At 39.3% G+C, this 22,882-nt stretch overlaps 2 protein-coding genes across 5 annotated transcripts in view; both read left to right on the forward strand.

The window, feature by feature from the left end:
- The window catches only part of LOC122553788 (serine/arginine-rich splicing factor 5-like), a 34,205-nt gene extending 23,782 nt beyond the window's left edge, over nucleotides 1-10,423 (forward strand). For all 4 annotated transcript variants that reach the window (XM_087990067.1, XM_087990068.1, XM_087990070.1 and 1 more), the window contains exons 7-8: nucleotides 9,005-9,112; nucleotides 9,841-10,423. In XM_087990067.1, the coding sequence (XP_087846193.1) occupies nucleotides 9,005-9,112; nucleotides 9,841-10,084 (352 nt within the window). In that variant the 3' untranslated portion in view covers nucleotides 10,085-10,423. The remainder of the gene's footprint in view (nucleotides 1-9,004; nucleotides 9,113-9,840) is intronic.
- A 2,509-nt stretch (nucleotides 10,424-12,932) lies between these two features.
- On the forward strand, nucleotides 12,933-22,663 carry LOC122553787 (serine/arginine-rich splicing factor 5-like). The gene is made up of 8 exons (XM_043698106.2): nucleotides 12,933-13,054; nucleotides 15,272-15,399; nucleotides 15,537-15,607; nucleotides 15,696-15,791; nucleotides 17,214-17,283; nucleotides 19,105-19,178; nucleotides 20,203-20,310; nucleotides 22,101-22,663. Exons 2-8 carry the CDS (start codon nucleotides 15,277-15,279, stop codon nucleotides 22,366-22,368), a joined length of 810 nt encoding a protein of 269 aa, XP_043554041.1. The 5' UTR covers nucleotides 12,933-13,054; nucleotides 15,272-15,276; the 3' UTR covers nucleotides 22,369-22,663.
- The last annotated feature ends 219 nt before the right edge of the window (nucleotides 22,664-22,882 follow it).

Below are 22,882 nucleotides of genomic sequence, written 5' to 3' on the forward strand. Positions count from 1 at the left end.
TTTCAAACGTTTCGTCACAATACTAGGTAACGCCTTCATCCAGAGGCTGACTGAAGAATTTGATAATGTGAAAAGGGAAATACTTTTTCATTTGGTCAATAACAAAAGGCCATCAATTTAAAATGGTGAGAGTGAAGAAGGTTGAAGAGAATCTTTGCTACTTGAAATATGGAATGCTCTAGAACAGAATATGGATCAGTTTGAGATTATTGATAGATTAATTATCATTAATCTATCATTTGAGCAAAATAAAGAGCTACAGAGAGAAATTCATGCAGTAGGATTGGCTTTGTATTGGTCTAGCAAAGAACCAATGGAGATGGGATGGGCTGAAAGGTTGCCTCCTATGCTCTAATGTACTCTGGGTTGCATAGAACTAATTGCAGTATAAATGGAACTGTTACATTTTCGAATGAGATGCAAAGAAAATTCAACTGAGAACATTTATCAACTTGTAGTAGTATTAGCTAACTGTTGTATATGTGGCATAAGACATGAATTGGATGTGTTATAGTGAATTGAAGAGCATAAATCCTTGAATACCAAAATAATAATACTTTGCAATTGCTTTAAGTTGTTTTAAAAATTTGGCTAATATGTATAATTTACCAATGTCAATATATGTTCATAAAACATGGAATAGTTTTCTTTACATTGTACAAGCCGGCCATCATATTGTCATAACATGAGTGCCTCAATGTACCGTAAATGTTGACCCATCCAAGAATAAGCAATGTATTTGTATCGAAGTATGTCAACTAGAAGAGGTTGTTTTGTGATTTGTAAACTTTTTAACATTTACTTTTTGTACAAGCTATGTAATTACAACAATTCTTAATGAAATAATGGTGCTCAATGATGACTGCTCTAGCGTTCTTTTGTCAAAGTAAATATCAAGATGATTGCGATTTGGTTTTATTTTGTAGTTTATTCAGAGAATGCTGTGAATGAAGAAGTCCATGTTTTCACCAGTCAGCACATGTGGATTTTTTGGGACTCCAAAATTACTGATATTATGTAATTTCTGGACCTAGTTCTGGTAAGCACTGCTCAGTCTCCCGAGCATTGTTAACAAAACTAGATTGGTTCCCAAGTCTAATTTGGAATGCTTTTAAAAGATATTGTGAACAATAGGTGACTGAAGTAATTCTCAAGAGCCCTTCATTGGACGCTTTTAAATGGAAAGTTGTAAGTTTTTATCACAATCTTAACTGTTATTATAGCATGATTATTTACAAATATCTCTTTATCCTCCTCCTCCATAAATTCCCAAGATAAATTTCCTCAAGTCCAAGCTTTCAAAATTCACGAATAAGTCCTGTAGCTCTTGACTGAGCTGCCTGCAATGTGCAGATCATTTCAATGTTTGTGAAATCCATGCTGAGCATAGCATTCGAGAAGTAACCCTACGATAGCAGTTGGTTCGACTTGAGGGATAGTATGAGTTTTCTTTCCTCAACTTATTAGCTAAATACGGTAGTTTAGTTGGTATTTTGTTTTTGACGAGTTAGTGTTCAAACAAGACTGTTTAATCAACCACCATCATTTTGACTGTTGAGGAAACTTAGAAGTTCTATGAGAAGGCAAAATCTGAGCCACCTCGCTAACAGCAAGTAAATAAGATGTGATGTGTTATAGTTTGACAATCCTCGATTAGTTGTTAACTTCCTCAACTTGATATTGAGAAAGTTTGAACCTAAAGATACTTAACTAGGACTAAATGATTGATCAATCTCTTCCTAAAGATAAAGGGCTAGCCCAGATTAACAATGCCCTCTAGTCTTTTTAATAAGTTAAAAGCAGATCTTAATTTTCATGAATTTTATAAGATCCTGCATAATAATTCCTTCATCTCTTCTCCAACACACAAAAATAAAGGAGTGTGGATTCAGGTTCTCATGTTAATGAAAAAGGGGACTGAGAGATAAAACAAATCTAAATGATATAAAAAGTTTATTAACGAACTGAAAATGGCATGATACTCGAAGTCTAAGTGAAAACAGTAAATTGCAACATTAGATTTTAGGAAAAAGGAAGGTGATATAGCTTTATTTCTCATAAATCTAGTTTTAAACTTTAATTATTCAGTTAAAAATATTTTAAATGGGTTATCTATCAAATATTAAAGTAATGGTAACCTTGAGTGATTGACAAGCCCCTAAGTTCTTTAAGTGAATTTCCTTTATTTGGTTTGCTGCTGAATGTTTATCGTAGATTTTCAGCCTGTGTAATTAATTTCTTTTGGATGAGGGTGATCTCTTAACTGTAATGAGATCCCTCCTTTTTATGCTCCAGATTTGCTTTTGATTACTCATAATTCATGTGAAAGACAATCCTCTTCAATTCTAAGGAAGTTTTCATGTCAAATTCCATGTAAGTCAGAGGGTCCCTCAGATCACCAGAAGGCGAATCTTGCTGATGATGTCATGGTTGGTTAAAATTTTCCTTAATGTTATAAGATTAGAATATGACTGAATTGGAAAATTTTGATTCTAAATGTAGTTCAGTTGTCAAACCTTATGTTATATCATATTTTTAGACAGTGTAAAACAAAAATGTTAGTTACGAGGCTTGTGTTTTTTTAAATCAGTGAATCTTTGTTTTCGTAAAAAGAACAAAGTCCTAACTTGTCTAGGATGTGTGGCTGAACTATTGTGAACTGCTTTGACCTCTCTCTTTTATAAAAGATGTACTTCTAAACTACAAGCTTTCAGTGAAAAGTAACTCTTTTAACTTTATAACTCTTGTGACAATATTTCTTTACACAGATTTCTTCACAAAAAGTGTTGTTTTGGGGGTGTGGGCAAGAGATTGGAGTGTAAGAATAGTTAGACATCATTTGGGTAGTGCAGTAGACATCAGGCCCCCGCTGTTCCTGGAGTTTTCACAAAAATTAGACCCAGCTTGACAGAAAGGATGGACCAAGTTGCTTTAGTAAGCAAAAAATGCCATTTATTACAACGAAATAGCTTCTAGCTACAGGTAATTATGCATCATATCATATAACTGTATTAGTTAAAACTATAACTGGCTTATAAATCAGCTTAAAGATGCATGCACACACACATATGTATACATACACACACACACACACACACACACACACACACACACACACACACACACAAAGGAAAACATGGGTATTATGGGCAGAGAGAAAGATGGGAAAAGCAGTTCAATTATCCCTGTTCACTGATCTATTTGGCATGTCAGGGTATTGCTCCTTGATCTTCCACTTGTTTGCAGGAGGCATAGAGTAACTGCTTCAAGGTTTATGAAGGTTTCTGATTGTTAAAAGTCACAGATTACAGCAATTAATGAAAGGAAATAAACTGGCTAACTTCAAGCTTGAGATTCTTTTTACTGTAGTAGAAAAATAGCTCCTTCCCTCTAGAGGTCTGATGGTTTCACCCATCAACATTCACATCCACAAGATGTCCAGATAACCCAGAGCCAATCACATAGTTGCTGACCGGTAGAAAGGCCTTATCGTCAATAACTGTTGCTGACTGAATCTCGATTTGTACAAATCCCTTGGCTCCAACTCATCTGCAACGAGATTTCGCCCCCACTGTTTGCACAAACAGATGTGTAAACAGCGCTTACAATGAGTGTCTGGTAACTTATTTTTTTAAAAAGTGCAGCAATCTTTTAACAATTCTTGGCTTTTAAAATGAGTCCTTTTTCCCATTTCAGTCCACAATCAAAACTACAGGAAAATGAAAAGATGCAGACTTCACTGAACGCAATGTGAATGTAGCATTTAATCGAATGATAATATTAGTGTCACAAAAGTGCCAAGCAATAACCGTCTCCAACAAGAAACAATCTAACCATTTCACCTTGACATTCAATGGTATTGCTATCGCTGAATCCCTTGTTAGTATCCTATGGATTAGTTTGGACTAGAAACTGAACTGAATCAGCCGTATAAATACTGTGGCTACTAAAGCAGGTCAGAGGCTAAGTATTTTGTGGCAAATAAATCACTACCTAATTTCAAAAGCCTATCAACCAACTACAAGGAACAAGTTAAGAGTGTGATGGAACTACCTCCATTTGCCTGGATGAGTACAGCTTCAACAACACTCAAAAAAACAAAACCAGCCTGCTTGATTGGAATTCTATGTAACACCTTCAACATTCACTATCTGACACAAAATAATAGTTAAGTGTGCCATCTGCAAGATGCACTGCAGCAGATTACCATGGCTCCTTTGACATCAGCGTTCAAACCCTTGACCTGTACCACTTAAAAAGACAAGGTAGCAGATGTCTTGGAATACCAAGAGCAAATTCTTTTCCAAGACACACACCATTCTGACATGGAAGGATAGTGCAATTTTTTCACTATCGCTGGGTCAGAACCCTCTAACCACCTTCCTAACAGCATAGTGGACTGCTCAGCAGCATCATCTAAAGTTGATTAGGAATGGACAATAATTGTTGGCCGAAATACGGTTGTCTGGAGTATCTGACTGAATTGCCTGCTGGTATATAGAGAATGTCTATTTGGGTGAATAGATAGCTTTGAGGGAAAAGATGAAAGTTTTTTTAAAAATATTGAACATACATATCATTCATAACTTTGGTAGTGCATTTTAGTTCTGTACATTTGTATTGCTTCGTTTAATAGACTCTGACTTGTCCAAAGTCACAATAGATATGCGTCTTTTCCTTTATTGCTGTATAATTAAAAGAATGTGTTCCAATTCTAATTGTACAAATCCCTTCTAAAGTCCTGGGTTCAAGTCCCATCTTCTCCAGAGGTGTCTCATAACGCATCTGGATAAATTAATTTGAAGTGTCTGCCAGTCTCAGTCCCTTCTGGGATCAGTAAAATTTAATTGAATAATCAGGAATTCCATAGCATTGCATTAATTAAAGCATAAGGTAGTTTGGCAAGATAGCATGAATTATCATCCATTGGATTAAACTGGTGGAACAACAAGCAACCAATGAAAAAGTAATTATTCATAATATAAAAGAACACTTGAATTGTTTTTAGTTGTATGTGATATTCTTAGTTGCATCTGTTTAAAGTATACTAATGGAAGCCATTTAGATTTTTTTGGTCACCTTGGAATCCCAGCCCAAGGAGACATGCCAATTTATCCAAATCCAAAGAGCTTAGATCCAAAAAGGTAAAGCTACGGTTTTGGACTGCTCGGGTATGTCTTGGAATATTTCTGCAATTCAGGAGTGCAAAGACTTTGTAAATTTATAATTTGGACCAGCCAAATTATTAAGACAGAATTGCAGGGTTATTTGAAGCAAATTTGGAAAGGTTCAGCCTCCGGTGATAGGATTGTCCCTCCTGGCTCCAGTAGTAAGCCAGACTGGTTAGTTGGACATCTCTAGTACCCAGGAGTCCTGTACTTGCATTGGATTCAGACACTATTATTAAACAAACTACACTGTGCTGACTTCAGACATCACATCATTTTAAAACCACTTCATTGTGATTGCCTCCCACTTCCAAGGAGGAAAGTTACTAGTTGGTCATCACTTAACTGAAAAGTGTAAATTTACAGGTGACAATAGTTACCAGGAGAACCTGGTCAATAGTATAGTAAGCATTACTCATCTAAAATGTAAGATTGCATTGTCACCATCCTCCTGAATATAGAATGTACACACACAAAATTTCCCATGGAACTTCAGAAACCTAACTTCTGTACAAGCCAACCATGGTAACTGCAGAAAATTGCATATTGATTATCTCGTAAAATGTAGGAACAGAAGTAGGCCATTCAGCTATCTAATGAGATCATGGCTGACCTGATATTCTTCATCTCCACTCTCTTTTTCCTATAAACTTTGATTATTTTACTAATTTAAAAATCCATCAGTCTCAGACTAGGCTATATTTAGAGTCATAGAGATGTACAGCATGGAAACAGACCCTTTGGTCCAACCCGTCCATGCCAACCAGATATCCCAACCCAATCTAGTCCCACCTGCCAGCACCCGGCCCAAACCCCCCCCAAACCCTTCCTATTCATATACCCATCAAAATGGCTCTTAAATGTTGCAATTGTACTAGCCTCCACCACTTCCTCTGGCAGCTCATTCCATACACGTACCACCCTCTGCGTGAAAAAGTTGCCCCTTAGGTCTCTTTTATATCTTTCCCCTCTCACCCTAAACCTATGCCCTCTAGTTCTGGACTCCCCGACACCAGGAAAAAGACTTTGTATATTTACCTTATCCATGCCCCTCATAATTTTGTAAACCTCTATAAGGTCACCCCACAACCTCTGACGCTCCAGGGAAAACAGCCCCAGCCTGTTCAGCCTCTCCCTATAGCTCAAATCCTCCAACCCTGGCAACATCCTTGTAAATCTTTTCTGAACCCTTTCAAGTTTCACAACATCTTTCCGATAGGAAGGAGACCAGAATTGCACGCAATTTTCCAACAGTGGCCTAACCAATGTCCTGTACAGCTGCAACATGACCTCCCAACTCCTGTACTCAATACTCTGACCAATAAAGGAAAGCATACCAAACGCCTTCTTCACTATCCTATCTACCTGCGACTCCACTTTCAAGGAGCTAGGAACCTGCACTAAGGTGTCTTTGTTCAGCAACACTCCCTAGGACCTTACCATTAAGTGTATAAGTCCTGCTAAGATTTGCTTTCCCAAAATGCAGCACTGCGCATTTGTCTGAATTAAACTCCATCTGCCACTTCTCAGCCCATTGGCCCATCTGGTGCAGATCCTGTTGAAATCTGAGGTAACCCTCTTCACTGTCCACTACACCTCCAATTTTGGGGTCATCTGCAAACTTACTAACTGTACCTTTTATACTCGCATCCAAATTATTTATGTAAATGACAAAACGTAGAGGGCCCAGCACCGATCCTTGTGGCACTCCACTGGTCACAGGCCTCCAGTCTGAAAAACAACCCTCCACCACCACCCTCTGTCGTCTACCTTTGAGCCAGTTCTGTATCCAAATGGCTAGTTCTCCCTGTATTCCATGAGATCTAACCTTGCTAATCAGTCTCCCATGGGGAACCTTGTCTAACGCCTTACTGAAGTCCATATAGATCACATCTTTTGCTCTGCCCTCATCAATCTTCTTTGTTATTTCTTCAAAAAACTCAATCAAGTTTGTGAGACATCATTTCTCACGCACAAAGCCATGTTGACTATCCCTAATCAGTCCTTGCCTTTCCAAATACATGTACATCCTGTCCCTCAGGATTCCCTCCAACAACTTGCCCACCACCGACGTCAGGCTCACCGGTCTATAGTTCCCTGGCTTGTCCTTACCGCCCTTCTTAAACAGTGGCACCACGTTTGCCAACCTCCAGTCTTCTGGCACCTCACCTGTGACTATGGATGATACAAATACTTAATGAGCCAGCATCTCAACAGCCCTCTGTGGGAAAGAATTCCAAGATTCACTACCCTCTGAGAGAAGAAATACCTCCTCATCTGTGTTTTGAATGTGCAAACTCTTATTGAGATTATGCCCTCTGGTCCGAGGTACTCCCACAGAAAGCCGGTGGGGTGGGGGGGCCCTCGTATCTGCTGTGCAAGTCCGCAAAGAATCTTGTTTGTTTCAATAACATTGATTCTCATTCTTCTAAATACCAATGAGTATAGGCCCAACCTACTCAACCTCGCTTCATAAGGCAGTCCCTCCATAGTCCGTATCAGCCTAGTAAACCATCTCTGGACCGCCTTCAATACAAACATATCTTTTGTTGGATAAGAGATAGGAGCATATGCTAGTGACTTCCAGAATAGAATTTCCTAATTTGTTGTCTAAATAATGCCTTCAGTATTGTGGAAGAATCTACACAGGGCAGATATCCAAACCACTTGCCCATATATAGTCTTGCAATTCCCTTTTGTGGGGTCATGGATTTCACACATGGTCAAGAAAAGCCTTAATTTTTGCATGCTGAGGAGCTCTGCACCATACGTTCCAGTTGGATATGTAAAGTTCTACAAACCTTACCTGCACTGAAAACTCTCAGGAAGGCAATAATGATTAAATTGTCCTTTGCTCATTGTCTTCCAAAAACAGTTTTGTTGATCACATTAGGTAAGATAAGCAGCAACCTTGCCACCCTCCCATTTTGAGAGCTTCATTTGCTTTTATATGGATTTTGGAACCAGAGTATCCATTTCGGGTAAAATCCAAGATTTGCCAGGTTCCCAGTTTGTTGAAGCATTACGATGAATGTTTTTTTTTAAATCAATCAAATCTGAGTTTCACAAAGCCCTACAATTTCAAATGAAGCCACAATCTGTTCAATACATGCCATGAGTTTTGAATCCAGCCTCTTGCTTTCTGACGATGCTGTGTGACCCCATGACTTCTGATATAGGTCTTGAGCTATTCCAAGACAGCCACTATAAAAACAAACCTCAGCAAGCTTCCTCAGTAGATATTATGCTCAGTGGGATCCCTCTTATTGCAGATGGAATACAGTGTTTTCTGATGTGCTGAATATTTTTGCATGCCACTGTTCACTGGGGGTCAGAGGCAGATTAATAATTCCTGTTACAGTATGGATGGAATTGTGAAGTCAGGAGGAAATATCCATATGTTGATTGGCTTTACATTAAGTAACATTTACTTAAAATTACACTTCAGTTTTTCTTAAATGAGTAATCCATGTTCTTGAAATTATAACACGAACACCAGGTTCCTCCACTGTATTGCCTCAGTGGCCATGCTTTATTTGTTAACAGTGACTATTGGTATTTCCTGAATGTGTAGAAGGCACGACAACCCAGCCTGACTCATGCTGAGCCAGAATCCAAATAGGCTTATGTTACAGCAAGTATTCACTTTAGCCATTAGGAGTGGAACTCTTATAAATTTCCTACGTAAACAAGGGTGAGTGCATATTCAGTCCTGAATGGTGATTGATTGAACCAGGAACTTTCTGTTGTGGTAATATTGGGAAGGAGGCAAAATATAATGTGATTATCAGCATTACAAGATGCACATTTCTCAAAATGTCATTTGCTTGTTTTAGGGTGGTTGAGTTTGCCACATCTAGTGACATGAGAAATGCTCTCAACAAGCTGGAAGGTAAAGAGATAAATGGTCGAAAAATAAGATTAATTGAAGATCGGAAACGCAGGTGATTATTACTCTTAATCTATGCCATTTAAATTTACAAAAATTATTCCTTACTATTTCCACATGACCTGCAAACATTACTGTGACTTACCTTCAGCAGCCGGAGTTCTGTCTCTGAAATTCCCTTTCTAAACATTTCTACCTTTCTTTAAGAAACTCCTTAAAACCTACCTGTTGGCTGAGCTTTTGATCATCTGCCTTAATATTGTTTTATGTGCAGTCGTTCATTTTATTTTGTCTCAAATACCTTTGATTTTTTTTAATGTGTTAAAGGTGCAATAAAAGTTGTTGCTTAACCACAGGGATGGGGGATAAATCAACTCACTGTAATCCAGAACTTGCATGATATTGCATATTCCTTTTGGTGAAGTTACTGAATATTAATTAGTGGAACGTTTTCCCCCTTTCCCCATTGCTGTGATCAGCTAAAATCTGTTGGAATTCTGATTAACTGTGGAGATGGCCAACAACTGCTCTCAATACCAATGTCTGTATGGGGGTCAGGGAAATTATTACCAGGAGAAATATCTCTTTTTTTTTTAAATGCCTTGGCACAGATTATCCAGGTTGCTGGTGCCATATACGGCACTCTACATTGTATATACTTTACCAGTATTTTACAAGAAATAAGGTGCCTGGGTGCTTTTTTTCCCGATATTAATGAATATAACTAACTGCTTGTGACTAGATAATTGAAAATGAAAATTTGATTATCTAACTGATTTCTAGGACCAGAAGCAGATCTCACAATAGAAGTTCCTCAAGATCTCGCAGTCGGTCACCATCATCTAAGCAGTCAAAATCAGAAAGTAGATCCAGAAGCAGGAGTCGTGGTAAATCCCATTCTGCAAGCAGATCACCTGTTAGAAAAGATCAACCAGTGATGAATAACCAGGCTCATTCAAGATCAAAATCTTCTGGATTGACAAACCAATCAAGATCCAGATCACGTTCTGTTGAAAGTGCTGATTAGACAATGATTGTAAAAAGCTGTTTTCTTCAGAAAATGATATTAGCTATCTTTTGCTTGAGATTGTTTGTGGATGCTTCTTTGTTCATGTAAGTTTTTGTTGAACTGTAAAAGACAAATATTTCTTTAATACATTAAAGTCACTAATGGAAAATAATTTGCTTATATTAGAACTGGTTTAAAGTTCTATGCTGCTTTGGTATTGAATATATAACGGATAGATTGAGTAAATTGATATCAGATTGTTTCTGAAAAGCTGTGGCATAACTTAGACTCTCTTCATATTCTGTTAATTATAACTGATACATTATACTTTTTAAACCAATAAATGTTATTACAACATTTGATTTTCTTGGACTATTTCATTGGTATCTCTTCAATGAAAAGCTTTGAATTAACTGTTTGTTTTTGCTGCTTATGTGCAATTGCATGGCGACATTGAGTTTGTTTTAAAAGAATTTTATTAGAATTTGATTTGATTGTATTTTCATCTTTCTATTTGTCAGCCTTAACTCAGTATTACAGATAGTGTCTCAAAACCATTAACCTTTGGGCCTTCGAAGTTTGGGGTGCGTGGCTGGGTCACACTGATTCATGTGACATTGGGGATTGCACAGAATATTGAAGCAGATCAACATGCAAGTGGCAAAATAGAAAACTAGTCCAGCACTGTGTCTGGCTCAATTGTCCATGAAAGGTTTTTCAATGTTTTTTCTCAACTAAAATTGTTGTGTGGCACATTTTACAAATGCCTGGTTTTCCAAGAATTCCAGTATTTTGACAGTTGAGTTTGAAACATTGTACCCTATAGTACTTTTGGCCGAGTGTCAGAAGTTGTGGATTCAGTCTCCACACCACAGACGAGAACATGGAATCCAAACTGTCACTTCAGAGCTGCAATGGAGAAACATTGCACTATTGGATGTACCCTTATATTATTCATCAAATCTATCATTTCATATAGAGTAAACAAGGCCAAAGTGCTTTTCAAAGAAAAGCTGAGATGTCCAGACTTGCGCTGATCTCTCAAGCAACATCTTAGAGAACGGATCTGGTCATTTATTTCATTATTGATTTGTGAGACCTTGCTGTGTGCAAACTGCTGATTTATTTCCTTCATTACAACAGTGACTCCACCTGAATGTAATCAACATTAAAACTCTGGAAATAGCTTCTATGCAATCTGATTCTTATTTTCAAGTCAGTTACTTCCATGAGTACTTTTCAAACTTTCTCTATTTTGCCAGTGAGCACTGTACTACTTTTGGAGAAGGAAAAACAGCTGTGCTAATGATTATGCCAGTTTCTGCATGAGATTAATTAAGCAGTAATTTTCTGCAAATATTATATTCTGAAAAGAGAACTTTGTTTTTGTAGACTAATTATTCACTGGTGGAAACTTTAGATTTGAACTAGCTGTACTTGGTCTGTTTTTTTTGCATTTTCTTACCTGGGAAATAAAGTAACACTTTTTTGAAGCAGTTTATAAATAAAATTGAAATGCACTTAATTTAAGAACTGTGATTCAGTTAGTTGTTGTAACATGAAATACTTCTCCAGAAATAAAGGCAAAAACCCATAATACCTTCTAAAGGAAGAAGTAAATTAGAAGTTTTACTAGTGCTAATCTTAAAAAATAGATGGTGGGCTTTAAGAAACAAAAATTGTTTTTGCAGACAAATATACAATGTTGAAGCAAAACACGAAATAGAAAGTAAATTCTAACCACAGTTCCACACATTAAATTCATAATCACAAATAATATAGAACTCAGGTTCGGTACCATGTCTTCACCGTAGGGACAGAAACCCAAAATTTAACCTAACATTGGAAAGTAACTGTGAACAGGTTCCTGACTGCAGTTTTTTTTAAACACGAAAATTCTTTTTACATCTTTTAAGATTAGATTACTTACAGTGTGGAAACAGGCCCTTCGGCCCAACAAGTCCACACTGATCCCTCCAAAGAGCAACCCACCCAGACCCATTCCCCTACACCTAACACTACAGGCAATTTAGCATAGCCAATTCACCTAAACTGCACATCTTTGGACTGTGGGTGGAAACCCACACCGACAGGGGGAGAATGTGTAAATTCCACACAGACAGTCACCCGAGGCTGGAATTGAACCCAGGTATTTGGCATTATGAGGCAGCAGTGCCAATGTATCTTCCTCTGTCTTTTAGCTAAGTACACTCTTTGTTATTATTTTAAATTCACACTCAGGATGTGGGGAGTCACTGGCTTGGTAAGCACTCTGATACCTCTCTCCAGCAGCACTGACTTACTCTCTCAGCTTTGACAAAGGGTCAGTTAGACTCGAAACGTCAGCTCTTTTCTCTCCTTACAGATGCTGCCAGACCTGCTGAGATTTTCCAGCATTTTCTCTTTTGGTTTCAGATTCCAGCATCCGCAGTTATTTGTTTTTATCCAGTGCTAGAGTTGGAACCTTGGTGAACTTGCAGTCTTGTGGATAGTACACACTGGCCCCTACTGAACGTCAGTGGAGGGAGTGGATGCTTGCGGATGTGGTGCCAGTCAAGGAGGCTGCTTTGTCCTGGATGGTGTTCAGCTTCTTGAATGTGGTTGAAGCTGAACTTATCCGGGCAAATGGACAGTATTAGGTGATCAGGGAAATATACCTGTTGGACTATAACCCGGTGTCGTGTGATTTGTTTAAAATTCTGCGCAGAGCGGAAATAAATTTCTCTCCGCGCGCAAGAGACGGGGGGGTTCTGTGCCTGGGGAAGACCCCTTTAACAGAGAGGGCTCCCTACTGCAATGTAACTCTTCGTAGAGAGTCACCGTGGAATGTAGCGAATGAGATGGGGGAGCGGGGAATGTGTCACAATGCCCGGAAGTGACATCAACGCCGCCAGCCCATTGGCCGTCGCGAGGCGGTCGGCCGCCATTTTGTGCGGCAGTTGTATTTTATTTCCAACTGCGTCAGTGCGGGGCGAGCGGCCTGAGCTGGTAAGAGTGAGAGCCGTCTTATCATCGCTATTAATAATAACAACATCGTCAATATTATTGTGGAGGTGGCCTTCCTCTACAACACATCCCTTCCCTTTCCCCAACCCCAACCCCTCACAGCTCGTCTGTAAGCGCCACGTGGTGATTTTTTTTTGTCTCTCCGGTGCGGTCGGCCCGGGCCTAGGGGGGGGAAGGCTCCCGCCCTCCCGCCTCTGCTCCGCCGCTCCTTGTGCTCGGGAAAGGAGAACCTTGGTGTCTTCCCCAGGCACAGAACCCCCGTCTCCTCCCGGCGATTCTCCTTCTCCCCATCCCGCGGTCGGTCCGAGCCTGGCCGTGCGCGGTCGGTGTTTCCTGTAAATCGTGTGTTTTTTTAAAAAAAAAACCCGCCTGGCGAGAGGTCGCTTCTTCCCTCGCAATTTTTTTTTCTCTCTCTATCTTCCCCCGCCCCCCCATCAATACAACACCTCTTTCTCCCCTCCCCCCCCCCCCCAGAATGGCCGTGCCATAAGGGCCCTGATTGCCCCCCCCCGGGTGTAAGGGGTGGAAAGCTCGTTTCGTTTTTGATAAGAGTTCACAGTGACCTTATCCCCCCCGATGAGTTCCAGCAGCATGTGGCTCGAGTAGAGCAAAGGGCTCCACGTGCAGCAATGAGCCATGCGGCCTATAAGCTGGCAGTGCAGAATTGCTATGCCGTGGTTTTGTAGGAGAACAGTGCTCTCTGTATTATATATTTTTAAGCTGGAATGCGTACTACTCGTCCTTCAGAGAGTGCTCTCGTAAAGTTTCATGCTTCCAGCCCCTTGCCCAGTGGGCTTTACACTGAGGTGAACTCTGATGAAGAGCTGGATGTTGCCTGACCGGTTGTACTTATCTCTGAATGCTCTGGTTTCCTCCCACATTCCAAGGATGTGCAGGTTAGGTGGCTTGGCCATGATTTATCGCCCACAATGTCCAAGGATATGCAGGCCCGGTGGATTGGCCATATTAAATCCAGGGTTGAGAATCGTAGAATCCCTACGGTGCAGAAACAGGCCCTCAACGCTCCAAAGAGCATCCCATCCAAACCCATTTCCCCAACCCTATACTCTACATTTACCCCTGACAAATGCACCTATCTTACACATCCTTGAACACTATGACCAATTTAGCATAGCTAATTCACCCAACCTGCATATCTTTGGATTGTGGGAAGAAACCTGAGCACCAGGAGGGAACCCATGCAGACATTGGGGAGCATGTGGAAACTCCACACAGACAGTTGCCTGAGGCTGGAATCGAACCCGGGTCCTTGGCACTGTGAGGCAGCAATGCTAACCACTGAGCCACCGTGCCATCCTAAAGAGGAGTGGATGGATGCTCTTTCGGCAGGTTGGTGTAGACCTGATGGGCCATGTGGCCTCTCCACACCATTGGTATTCTGTAATTTGCGCAATACTTTGATTGGTTCACCATTAAGCTTTAATCAAAGCATGTTTTATTTTTAAAACACAGTTAATGTACAAAAAAAGAATTGTTGTAACTTTAAGGAAATACTGAACATGTTACTGTATCATTTAGCCATTAATTGTCAACTGTTCCAATGTAGGCACTGTTCCATAAATGCACCCTTGGTAAAGGCAATTCAGCAACACAATTATTAGTTCCTTGTGGTCTCTCTTTCTCCAGTCCAGTTGTAAAAAAACCAAACGCTGCAATCTACCCTTTTAATTTTTTTGTTTAGAGGAAGACCCTCTACCTAAGACTTTACACTAGCAACGGCATACTCAAGCTATTAGTTCCAGCAGCCAGCAAAACCCACCAACTAACTGAAGCAAAACCAAAATCCATTTTTGGGTCTGAAAGCATGACCCTGCCCACTCATTCTTTTATCTTAGTTAAAAACATCCTGGGAGAATTCAGAGCTGTTCTCCAACTATCTAAAGGTGACATTTCGGCTCCATTGTGGCAACGTGCTTTTGCAAAAGAAACTGGACAGAACACATCTGTTAAAGGCACAGTATTGTCAAAATACATAGGAATAAGTCTGTGGATACTTCTCATTATATGAGAGAATGCCATTATTGTCGTAAAGTAGCATACCATTCAGTTCATAGTAATGCTGCAAACATCTGTTTTGACTTATCTTCTGAATAAATATAAAATTTGAGTTCTAGATTCAGTTTTAAAGTCACTATAACAGAATGCTTCTTGTTTCTGACTTTTATGGAATCCTACCAGATAAAATGAGCTCACGTATATTCATTGGTAGACTGAGCCCTCATGCCAGAGAAAGGGATGTGGAAAAATTCTTTAAAGGATATGGACGAATAAAGGAAATTGACTTGAAGAATGGATTTGGATTTGTGGTAATGTTGCTTTTCAGTTCAACAGATTTGAACATTGTAACTTTAAGCAATAAAATATTCAAAACACAATCTTTGAACGAGCAAGCCACGGTCTGTATAAATTATCTATATTTTGTTACCACTGTATCTACTGTTAGGAGTTTGAAGATCACAGGGATGCAGATGATGCAGTTTACGAATTGGATGGAAAAGAATTGTGTAGTGAAAGGTAAGAAAAAATTAAAATAGGCTGCTTTGTAGCTGACTATTTTCAAATAAAATGGCTGTTTCGTTAAGTGTGTATTATGTTTCTGCAGAGTTACAGTTGAACATGCTAGAGCACGACCCAGAGGGGGTCGTGGAGGACGCTATTCAGGTCGCTTTAGCCCACGCCGCCCACGGAGTGATGGAAGGTGAGACAATCTAACAGCTGCACTACTGGCTTAGAAAAACAGAAAGGTGAATGTCACTGAGCTTTATGGGCAGGCAGGTTATCAGGTTTGTTGTCTAGTCTGTATCAATTTGATAAGGTCACAGTTGGCCTCAATACTGATTTTTATAAGGAAGGAGAAAAGTGAACAGAACTTTTGAATCTTGATATTTTATCAATAGTTGGATGCAGAGGCTTAATGTGATCCTGCACAGACAACACTGATGTCTCCTATAAAGACCAGTGATGGAATGCAAACAACAGAATGAAATTACCCTTTGAACTGGTGAACAATAAATAGCTTCTTTCAAAGAATGCCTCTCATGTGGAAATGTTACGTAACTTGCCATGCAAATTAATCACCAAATTGTTACAGCACCGATGGGAGGCCATTCAGTCCATTGTGTCAAGGCTGGCTGTCTGAGTATTATGATTTGGTGCCATTTTTTTGCTTTCTCCTATACTATTATACATGGTTCTATTCAAATAATAATCTAATGCCCCCTTGAATGCGTGAATTGATTTGGCCTCTGCCACATTTTCTTGCATTGCATTCCAGCCCCAAAGCATTAATGTGAAACAAATTTCTCATATCACTTTAAATCTGTGTCTTTTTGTTGCTCTTCCTTCTGAGTGAGAAATGTTTTCGCATTCTCTCGCTTGCTCTCTTCCTCTCTCTCTAATTTCCCCTTTGCCATTTCTCAAAGTAGAACAGTCTTATCAACGGACGGTTCCTATCTCCTAAACTATTGTAGTCAAAACTCACTTCTGGGCTTTCTCCAAAGCATTTACAACCTTCCTATCATGTGCCACCCAGAACTGTACACAATATTAGTCTAACAATGTGACTTCTGTATGTTCAGTATGGACACCTTGCCTTTATATTCCATGCTCTACTGATAATGTAAAATATACTCTCTGCTTTATTAACTTCTATCTCCATCTTCCTGCCTTTTTCAGTGATCTGTCCATATGTACACCCAGGTCACCATGCTCCTGAGACTTTGTGTTTCACCCTGATATTTTGCCTTTACCAAAATGCGTTTCCTCACCTTTTTGCATTGAGCTTCATCTGCAAATTTGCCCAATTCACTGCGTGGAAGGCAACTTTGCGTTTTGTCTCGTCTGCAAATTTTGAAATTGCCCCTGACACCTGCTATGTATTTGTGTCGATAGTGTCTGCAGGCATCCGCAATTCATATTCCAGCAATTTCTTTTGAGGTTGTAATGCTCATATGAGTAAATTCGTACCAGATTATCATCTTAAACATTCTTTGATATATAATATGGGGAAAATTGATGACTTTGTTTGCTTTATAAAGAGTAAATTCCGCAGGAAGTTTACATGATATTCCTTAACACAGTTGTGAATCTCAGTTAATGCAATTTTGTCTTTTTTTCCCAGAAATGGACCTCCAATTCGTACAGAGAACAGATTGATCGTTGAGAATTTGTCTTCAAGAGTTAGTTGGCAGGTATGTTGCACATAGCAGTGAATCACGTAATTCAGTTGCCATAATACCTCTTAAGCTGAATTATAATTCAATACTTAAAGTACTTTCAAGGTTAGCTGAGATTTCACAGCAATAAGTGGATGGGTATGGCTCCACATACTACCAGTGACGACCTGTGTAATGGAACTGTCAACTTCAATTAAAGTGTAGCTCAAATCCTGCACTATTGTTTTGATAGTTGTGAGAAAATTAGCATCACTATACCAGCTATTGGAACTTGAAATGTGTCTTGCCCTATTAGAATGTGGTGGAACTCGCTATGTCAAGTGATGTTAACACAGAAGCTGAGTGGAACATGGGATATTAATAATGGATTGTAAACAGAGTGACAGATGAACAATGTGTTCCTCTTCTAGAAAGAGGAATATCATGAAATTATGTAACTCATGGTGCTGTTACAGATCATAAAGCCAATCTGTGTTATTGTCTTTCCAGTAGTGTAATCAGGAAAACTACAGAAACATCATGACTTAAACGCTTGTTGGAAAATTTGCCAGGAGAACTGTTCTGAAGGCAGTATCTTGTGCTGGTATAATTGTATGGAGAGCACTGATTCTCCAAAACCCTGACCAAGTTACAATTATTTTTATGTAAGGTTTGATGGTGACCATTGGCAATCAATTCTACTTGGTGTTTATTGCAGTCAAGCCCCATCTTGACACTGTTTTGCCAGTATTCATGCTTCTCACAGAGGTTGCTGTTAGTCAGAAATTGGTATTATGATTTTTTTTCTTACTTTCTAAATGATGCTTGGTAGTCTGACATAAATCAAATTGAAATCATAAAATTTGAACCATTTGGTGCACACTTCCCCTTTTAAAATAGATGATTTTTTAACTTAAAAATATTGGTGAGGGTTGTTGAGCCAACTGCATAGAAGCTTGGCTCACAATGTACCTAGATTCTTTGCCTCTTTCAAAACTGTACTAGGGAAGGATGGACAGTAATAAGAGGCAATAAAAGGTGCACGATACTGAACTAAATTTTCAATTGTCCATTTATAAAAATTTCATTAAGTACTGCAACTTTAGGAGTGTTGAAATTCAGATGATGTAATTTGTCTAAATTGCTAACTTATTTGAAACCTTAAATGTGACGTTTTTGTTTGGTTTGTTTGAATTATGTGCAAACTTTAACCAAATATTAAAACCTTTATTTACCAGCCTCTCGTATCGTTGGCCTTGTGACGAGTGACGTTTTCCTAATCGCTCTGGCTTGGTCTCTTGATGGGCCTAGTTGAATTGCCAGTCCTACGTTTCAATCAGTTGGTGATCTGTATTATGCTGGTCTGACCAACATTGGTGGGCGCTAGCTTATGTGCCGGGGTCCGTTCCTGCGCCTCTGAAAATGCTGGTAACGAGTTGTCCTAAAGTCGAGTTGAGAGCTGACTCTAAAATGAGAGGTCCTTGATTGAATGAAAGAAATTCGCTAGTAGGTTGTTTGGAAGCTCGATTTTGAAGTGTGAGGAGCCATTGGTAACCACACAAGATTTAGCAATTCCTGTTCCCATGGCACCGTCAAAGCCTACCTTTTAGGATGGGTGATATCCGGGAGGGCTCACGTCGAGTGGGTGCTGAAGAGCACTATCGGGTCGTCAGTCGTGGTGGTACCTGTGCAAGTTCTTCTTGCATTTGCCTGGTTGACTAGCCTAGGGAATTGTACAGGAAGGTAATAAATTTTGATGAAATTAGCTTTGGTTCTTTTGTAGTAACTTTCTCGTTGAAAATGACTGACTAAGTGTACATATGGCTTGTTTTACATAACCATTGTGATTTCACATAGGATCTGAAAGACTTCATGAGACAGGCTGGAGAAGTTACATTTGCAGATGCGCATAGGCACAAAATGAATGAAGGGTGAGTTAAACAAAGAAATTAATGAATTGATGTATTAGCAAACTTGTTAGTCAAATAGGAAGAATTTGCTATAATAAAATGAAGAACTACACATCCTGAAAATCTGAAACAAAAACATAAATTTTGAAGAAGGATCACTAGATTCTTTCTCTTCACAAATGCTGCCAGATCTTCTGAAGTTTTTTCCAGTAATTTCTGTTCTTGTTTGGTAAGAATTTGATGATTTGTACTCCGTGCAATAAACTAATCTTTGTACATTAGGCCAAAATTGTTTTCAAGCTTACACCAGTAACACCAGGATTTACAGCGCTTGTTAACCTTCTGTACTACTTGACAGCAAACTTTGGTGTAATCTCATCTAAATGCTGTTGCTGGCAACATGATCTGAAGGAACAGAGTTCCACATGCATGCTGATTACATCCAGCTTTGTTAATTCCACCACCGTATTTGACTCCCAGCACTAAATCTTTCATCTGCCAAAATAGTCTAGCCATTTAATGTTCCAGAAGATTCTGCTTCTCCAATTGTAGCTGCTTGTGCACCCTCTTTTGCTGGCTGTGTCATCAGCCACCTAAGCCTTATGGCTTGAACTTAACCTCATCTGCACGGCATCTCTTGTGTTTCTTTATAACCCACACTTTAAGTAAACATTTAGTTAACTGGTCTTGGACTTATTTTCTTTTTTGTCTGATAAATCTATGATGTGCCTATGAAATGTTTCTCGTTATAGTTGCTGTATCCAAATCTTAGCTGCTGGATTTATTTTTGAAAATATTATAGTTTGTGTGTAATATCTTCTGACATTTTTTGTTTGTCCTGGGAAATAACATTAAGTCTAAACAGTTTATCTCACTCTTTCTGACATGACCGTATTGTATTTGGAAATGTGTGTGGTTTACTTCCTGCAGCATGATTCCAGTTCTACAGTACAAATGGAGTGTCACTATCATATTCAGCTGCTTAATCAAAATAACAGTGTTCAAATTGGCAAAAGTAAAATTGTAAATATCATTTTTCCTTTAGGGTTGTTGAGTTTGCCTCCTATAGTGATTTGAAGAATGCTGTTGATAAACTCTCTGGCGCAGAGATAAACGGAAGAAAGATCAGACTGATTGAGGAACCTAAACATAGGTAAGTGTCACATACAATCATCACAGCTTCCATTATTACAAATCAGAACTATATAGTTTCAGTCAGAGCCATAGAGATTATAGCACCAAAACAAACCAGTTCAACTCGTCCATGCCAACCAGGTATCTTAAATAAACCTAGTCACATTTGCCAGCATTAGGCCCACATCCTTCCAAACCCATCCAGATACCTTTTAAATGTAATTCTACCAGCCTCCACCAGTTCCTCTGGCAGCTTGTTCCAGTCATGCCCACCTTCTGCATGAAAAAGTTGCCCCTTAGATCTATTTTAAATCTTTCCCCTCTCACCTTAAACCTATGTTATCTAGTTTTGGACTCCCTCAGCCCCGGGAAAAGACTATTTCTATTTACTCTTATTGATGTCCCACGTGATTTTATAAACTGCTATGAGGTTGTCCCTCAGCCTCCAATGCTCCATGGAAAATAGCCACGGCCTATTTAGACACACTCTGTAGCCCAAACCCTCCAACCCTGGCAACGTCCTTGTAAATCTTTTCTGAACCCTTTCAAGTTTCACAACATCCTTCCTATTGGAGGGAGACCAGAATTGCACACAATATTTCAACAGTGGCCCAACCAATGTCCTTTGCACAGCTGCAACATTTCCTCCCAACTCTTATATTCAATGCACAGACCAGTGAAGGCAAGCATACCAAATGCAGCCTTCACTATTCTCTTTACATGTGACTCCATTTCCAAGGAAATATGAAACTGCACTCCAGGGTTTTGTTTTCGTCAACACTCCCACGACCTTAGTGTTAAGTGTACAAGTCCTGCCCTGATTTGCCTTGCCAAACTGCAGTACCTCTTATCTATCTAAATTAAACCCATCTTCCACTCCATTGGCCTATCTGATCAAGATACCGTTGTACTGAGGTACCACCTTGGCTGTCCATTACACCTCCAATTTTGGTGTCATCTACAAACTTATTAAATATACCTCCTATGTTCACAACCAAATCATCTATATAATTGACAAAAGCAGTGGCCCCAGCGCCAATCCTTGTGGCACATCACTGATCATCGGCTTCCAGTCTGAAAAGCAACTCTCCACCACTACCCCTGTCTTCTACTTTCAAGCCAGTTCTGTATCCAAATGGATACTACTCCCTGTTTTCCATGAGATCGAACCTTGCTAACCAGTCTATCAGGAGGAATCTTATTGAAAGCCTTACTGAAGTCATATAGATCCTCTTCGTTACTACTTCAAAAAATTCAAATCAAGTTTGTGAGACATGATTTACCATGCACAAAGCCATGTTGACCATCCCTAATCAGTTCTCACCTTTCCAAATACGTTAATCCTGTCCTTCAGGATTCCCTTCAACAACTTGCTCACCAGCGATGTCAGGTATACTTGGTCCATAGTTCCCTGACTTTTCCTTCCCACCTTTCTTAAAATATTAAGACCTGTGGCTATCAATGGTACAAATACCTCAGCAAGGGGCCCAAACTTGTTTAAAATGCTGAAGTATCAATTTAAGAATGTGAATTTTGCAAGAATAGAAAATTCTTGAAGCATCGTCTTTCAAGTGTGTCAGCTGAAGGATTGTCTAACTGACAATGGGAGGTTGCGTTTGTACAGTTTGGCAGGGAGGTGGCAAAAAGGTTTTCTTTTTAATCTCAAATTTTTGTCATATTGACAGGAGCAAAGAGCTGATGTCACTTTTGAAATCAATTCAAGTGTCCAAACACTAATATAAATCAGTTTTTGTTATGACACTTGAGAAATGTTGTAAAAATGGGCATTTATATCCCCTTGATGTTTAGATCTCGCAGCAGATCCCGTTCGCGGAGCCGTTCGTTTTCCAGATCCCGTAGTCGGTCTCGTTCCAGAAGCCGCAAATCCTACAGTAGGTCAAAGAGCAGAAGCCGCAGCAAATCCCGTTCTCGCAGTAGATCTCGTGGTCCTGTCAGGGAACAAAAAGTTCGTTCACCTTCACCATCCAAATCTCCTTCATTGGAGCGACCAAGATCTCGTTCTCGCTCACGTTCCCGATCGGTGTCAAGGTCACCTTCTGTTGCGAGTGCTGACTAAGTGTATACTGAAAATTAATATAGTAAAAGGGGACTTTTACCGAAATAAAACTGATTTAAGTAGAAAGGAATAAATAGCTCTATCTGAAACTTAATGCATTTCACTTGGGGTCAGATTGCTTGCGGTTATTGGAGTTAAATTGGAATTATTATTTACATAAGCTGTAGTTTTCAAAAAAAATTGTTTGTTATGTTCAATTAATATTACTTTTAAAATGCAGCTAAATTTGCATTAATACTTAGCCTGTGGGAAATCTGGCATTTGATTTTTCTTGAAATAAAAATTGCAAATTTAACACTTGAGAATGGTCATTTTTTCCATCTGGATTTGTGGTTATGTCTTTGCGTAAGAGTGGTTCAAGTGCTCGTGACACATATTTAGTATGCTTCGGCAAAGAAAAAAATGGAATGAGTGTTTTCTTGGAGCCAGCCATTCTTGATATTCCTCACTCAGCTTCCCAAATTTGGACTTTTAGTATCGCAGCTACTTCATAATATATCTTCTTTGCATTAAA

This window comes from Chiloscyllium plagiosum, unplaced genomic scaffold (assembly GCF_037043375.1).
Source record: "Chiloscyllium plagiosum isolate Xiang-an unplaced genomic scaffold, Cpla_swu_hap1 HiC_scaffold_8, whole genome shotgun sequence".
NCBI lineage: Eukaryota > Metazoa > Chordata > Chondrichthyes > Orectolobiformes > Hemiscylliidae > Chiloscyllium > Chiloscyllium plagiosum.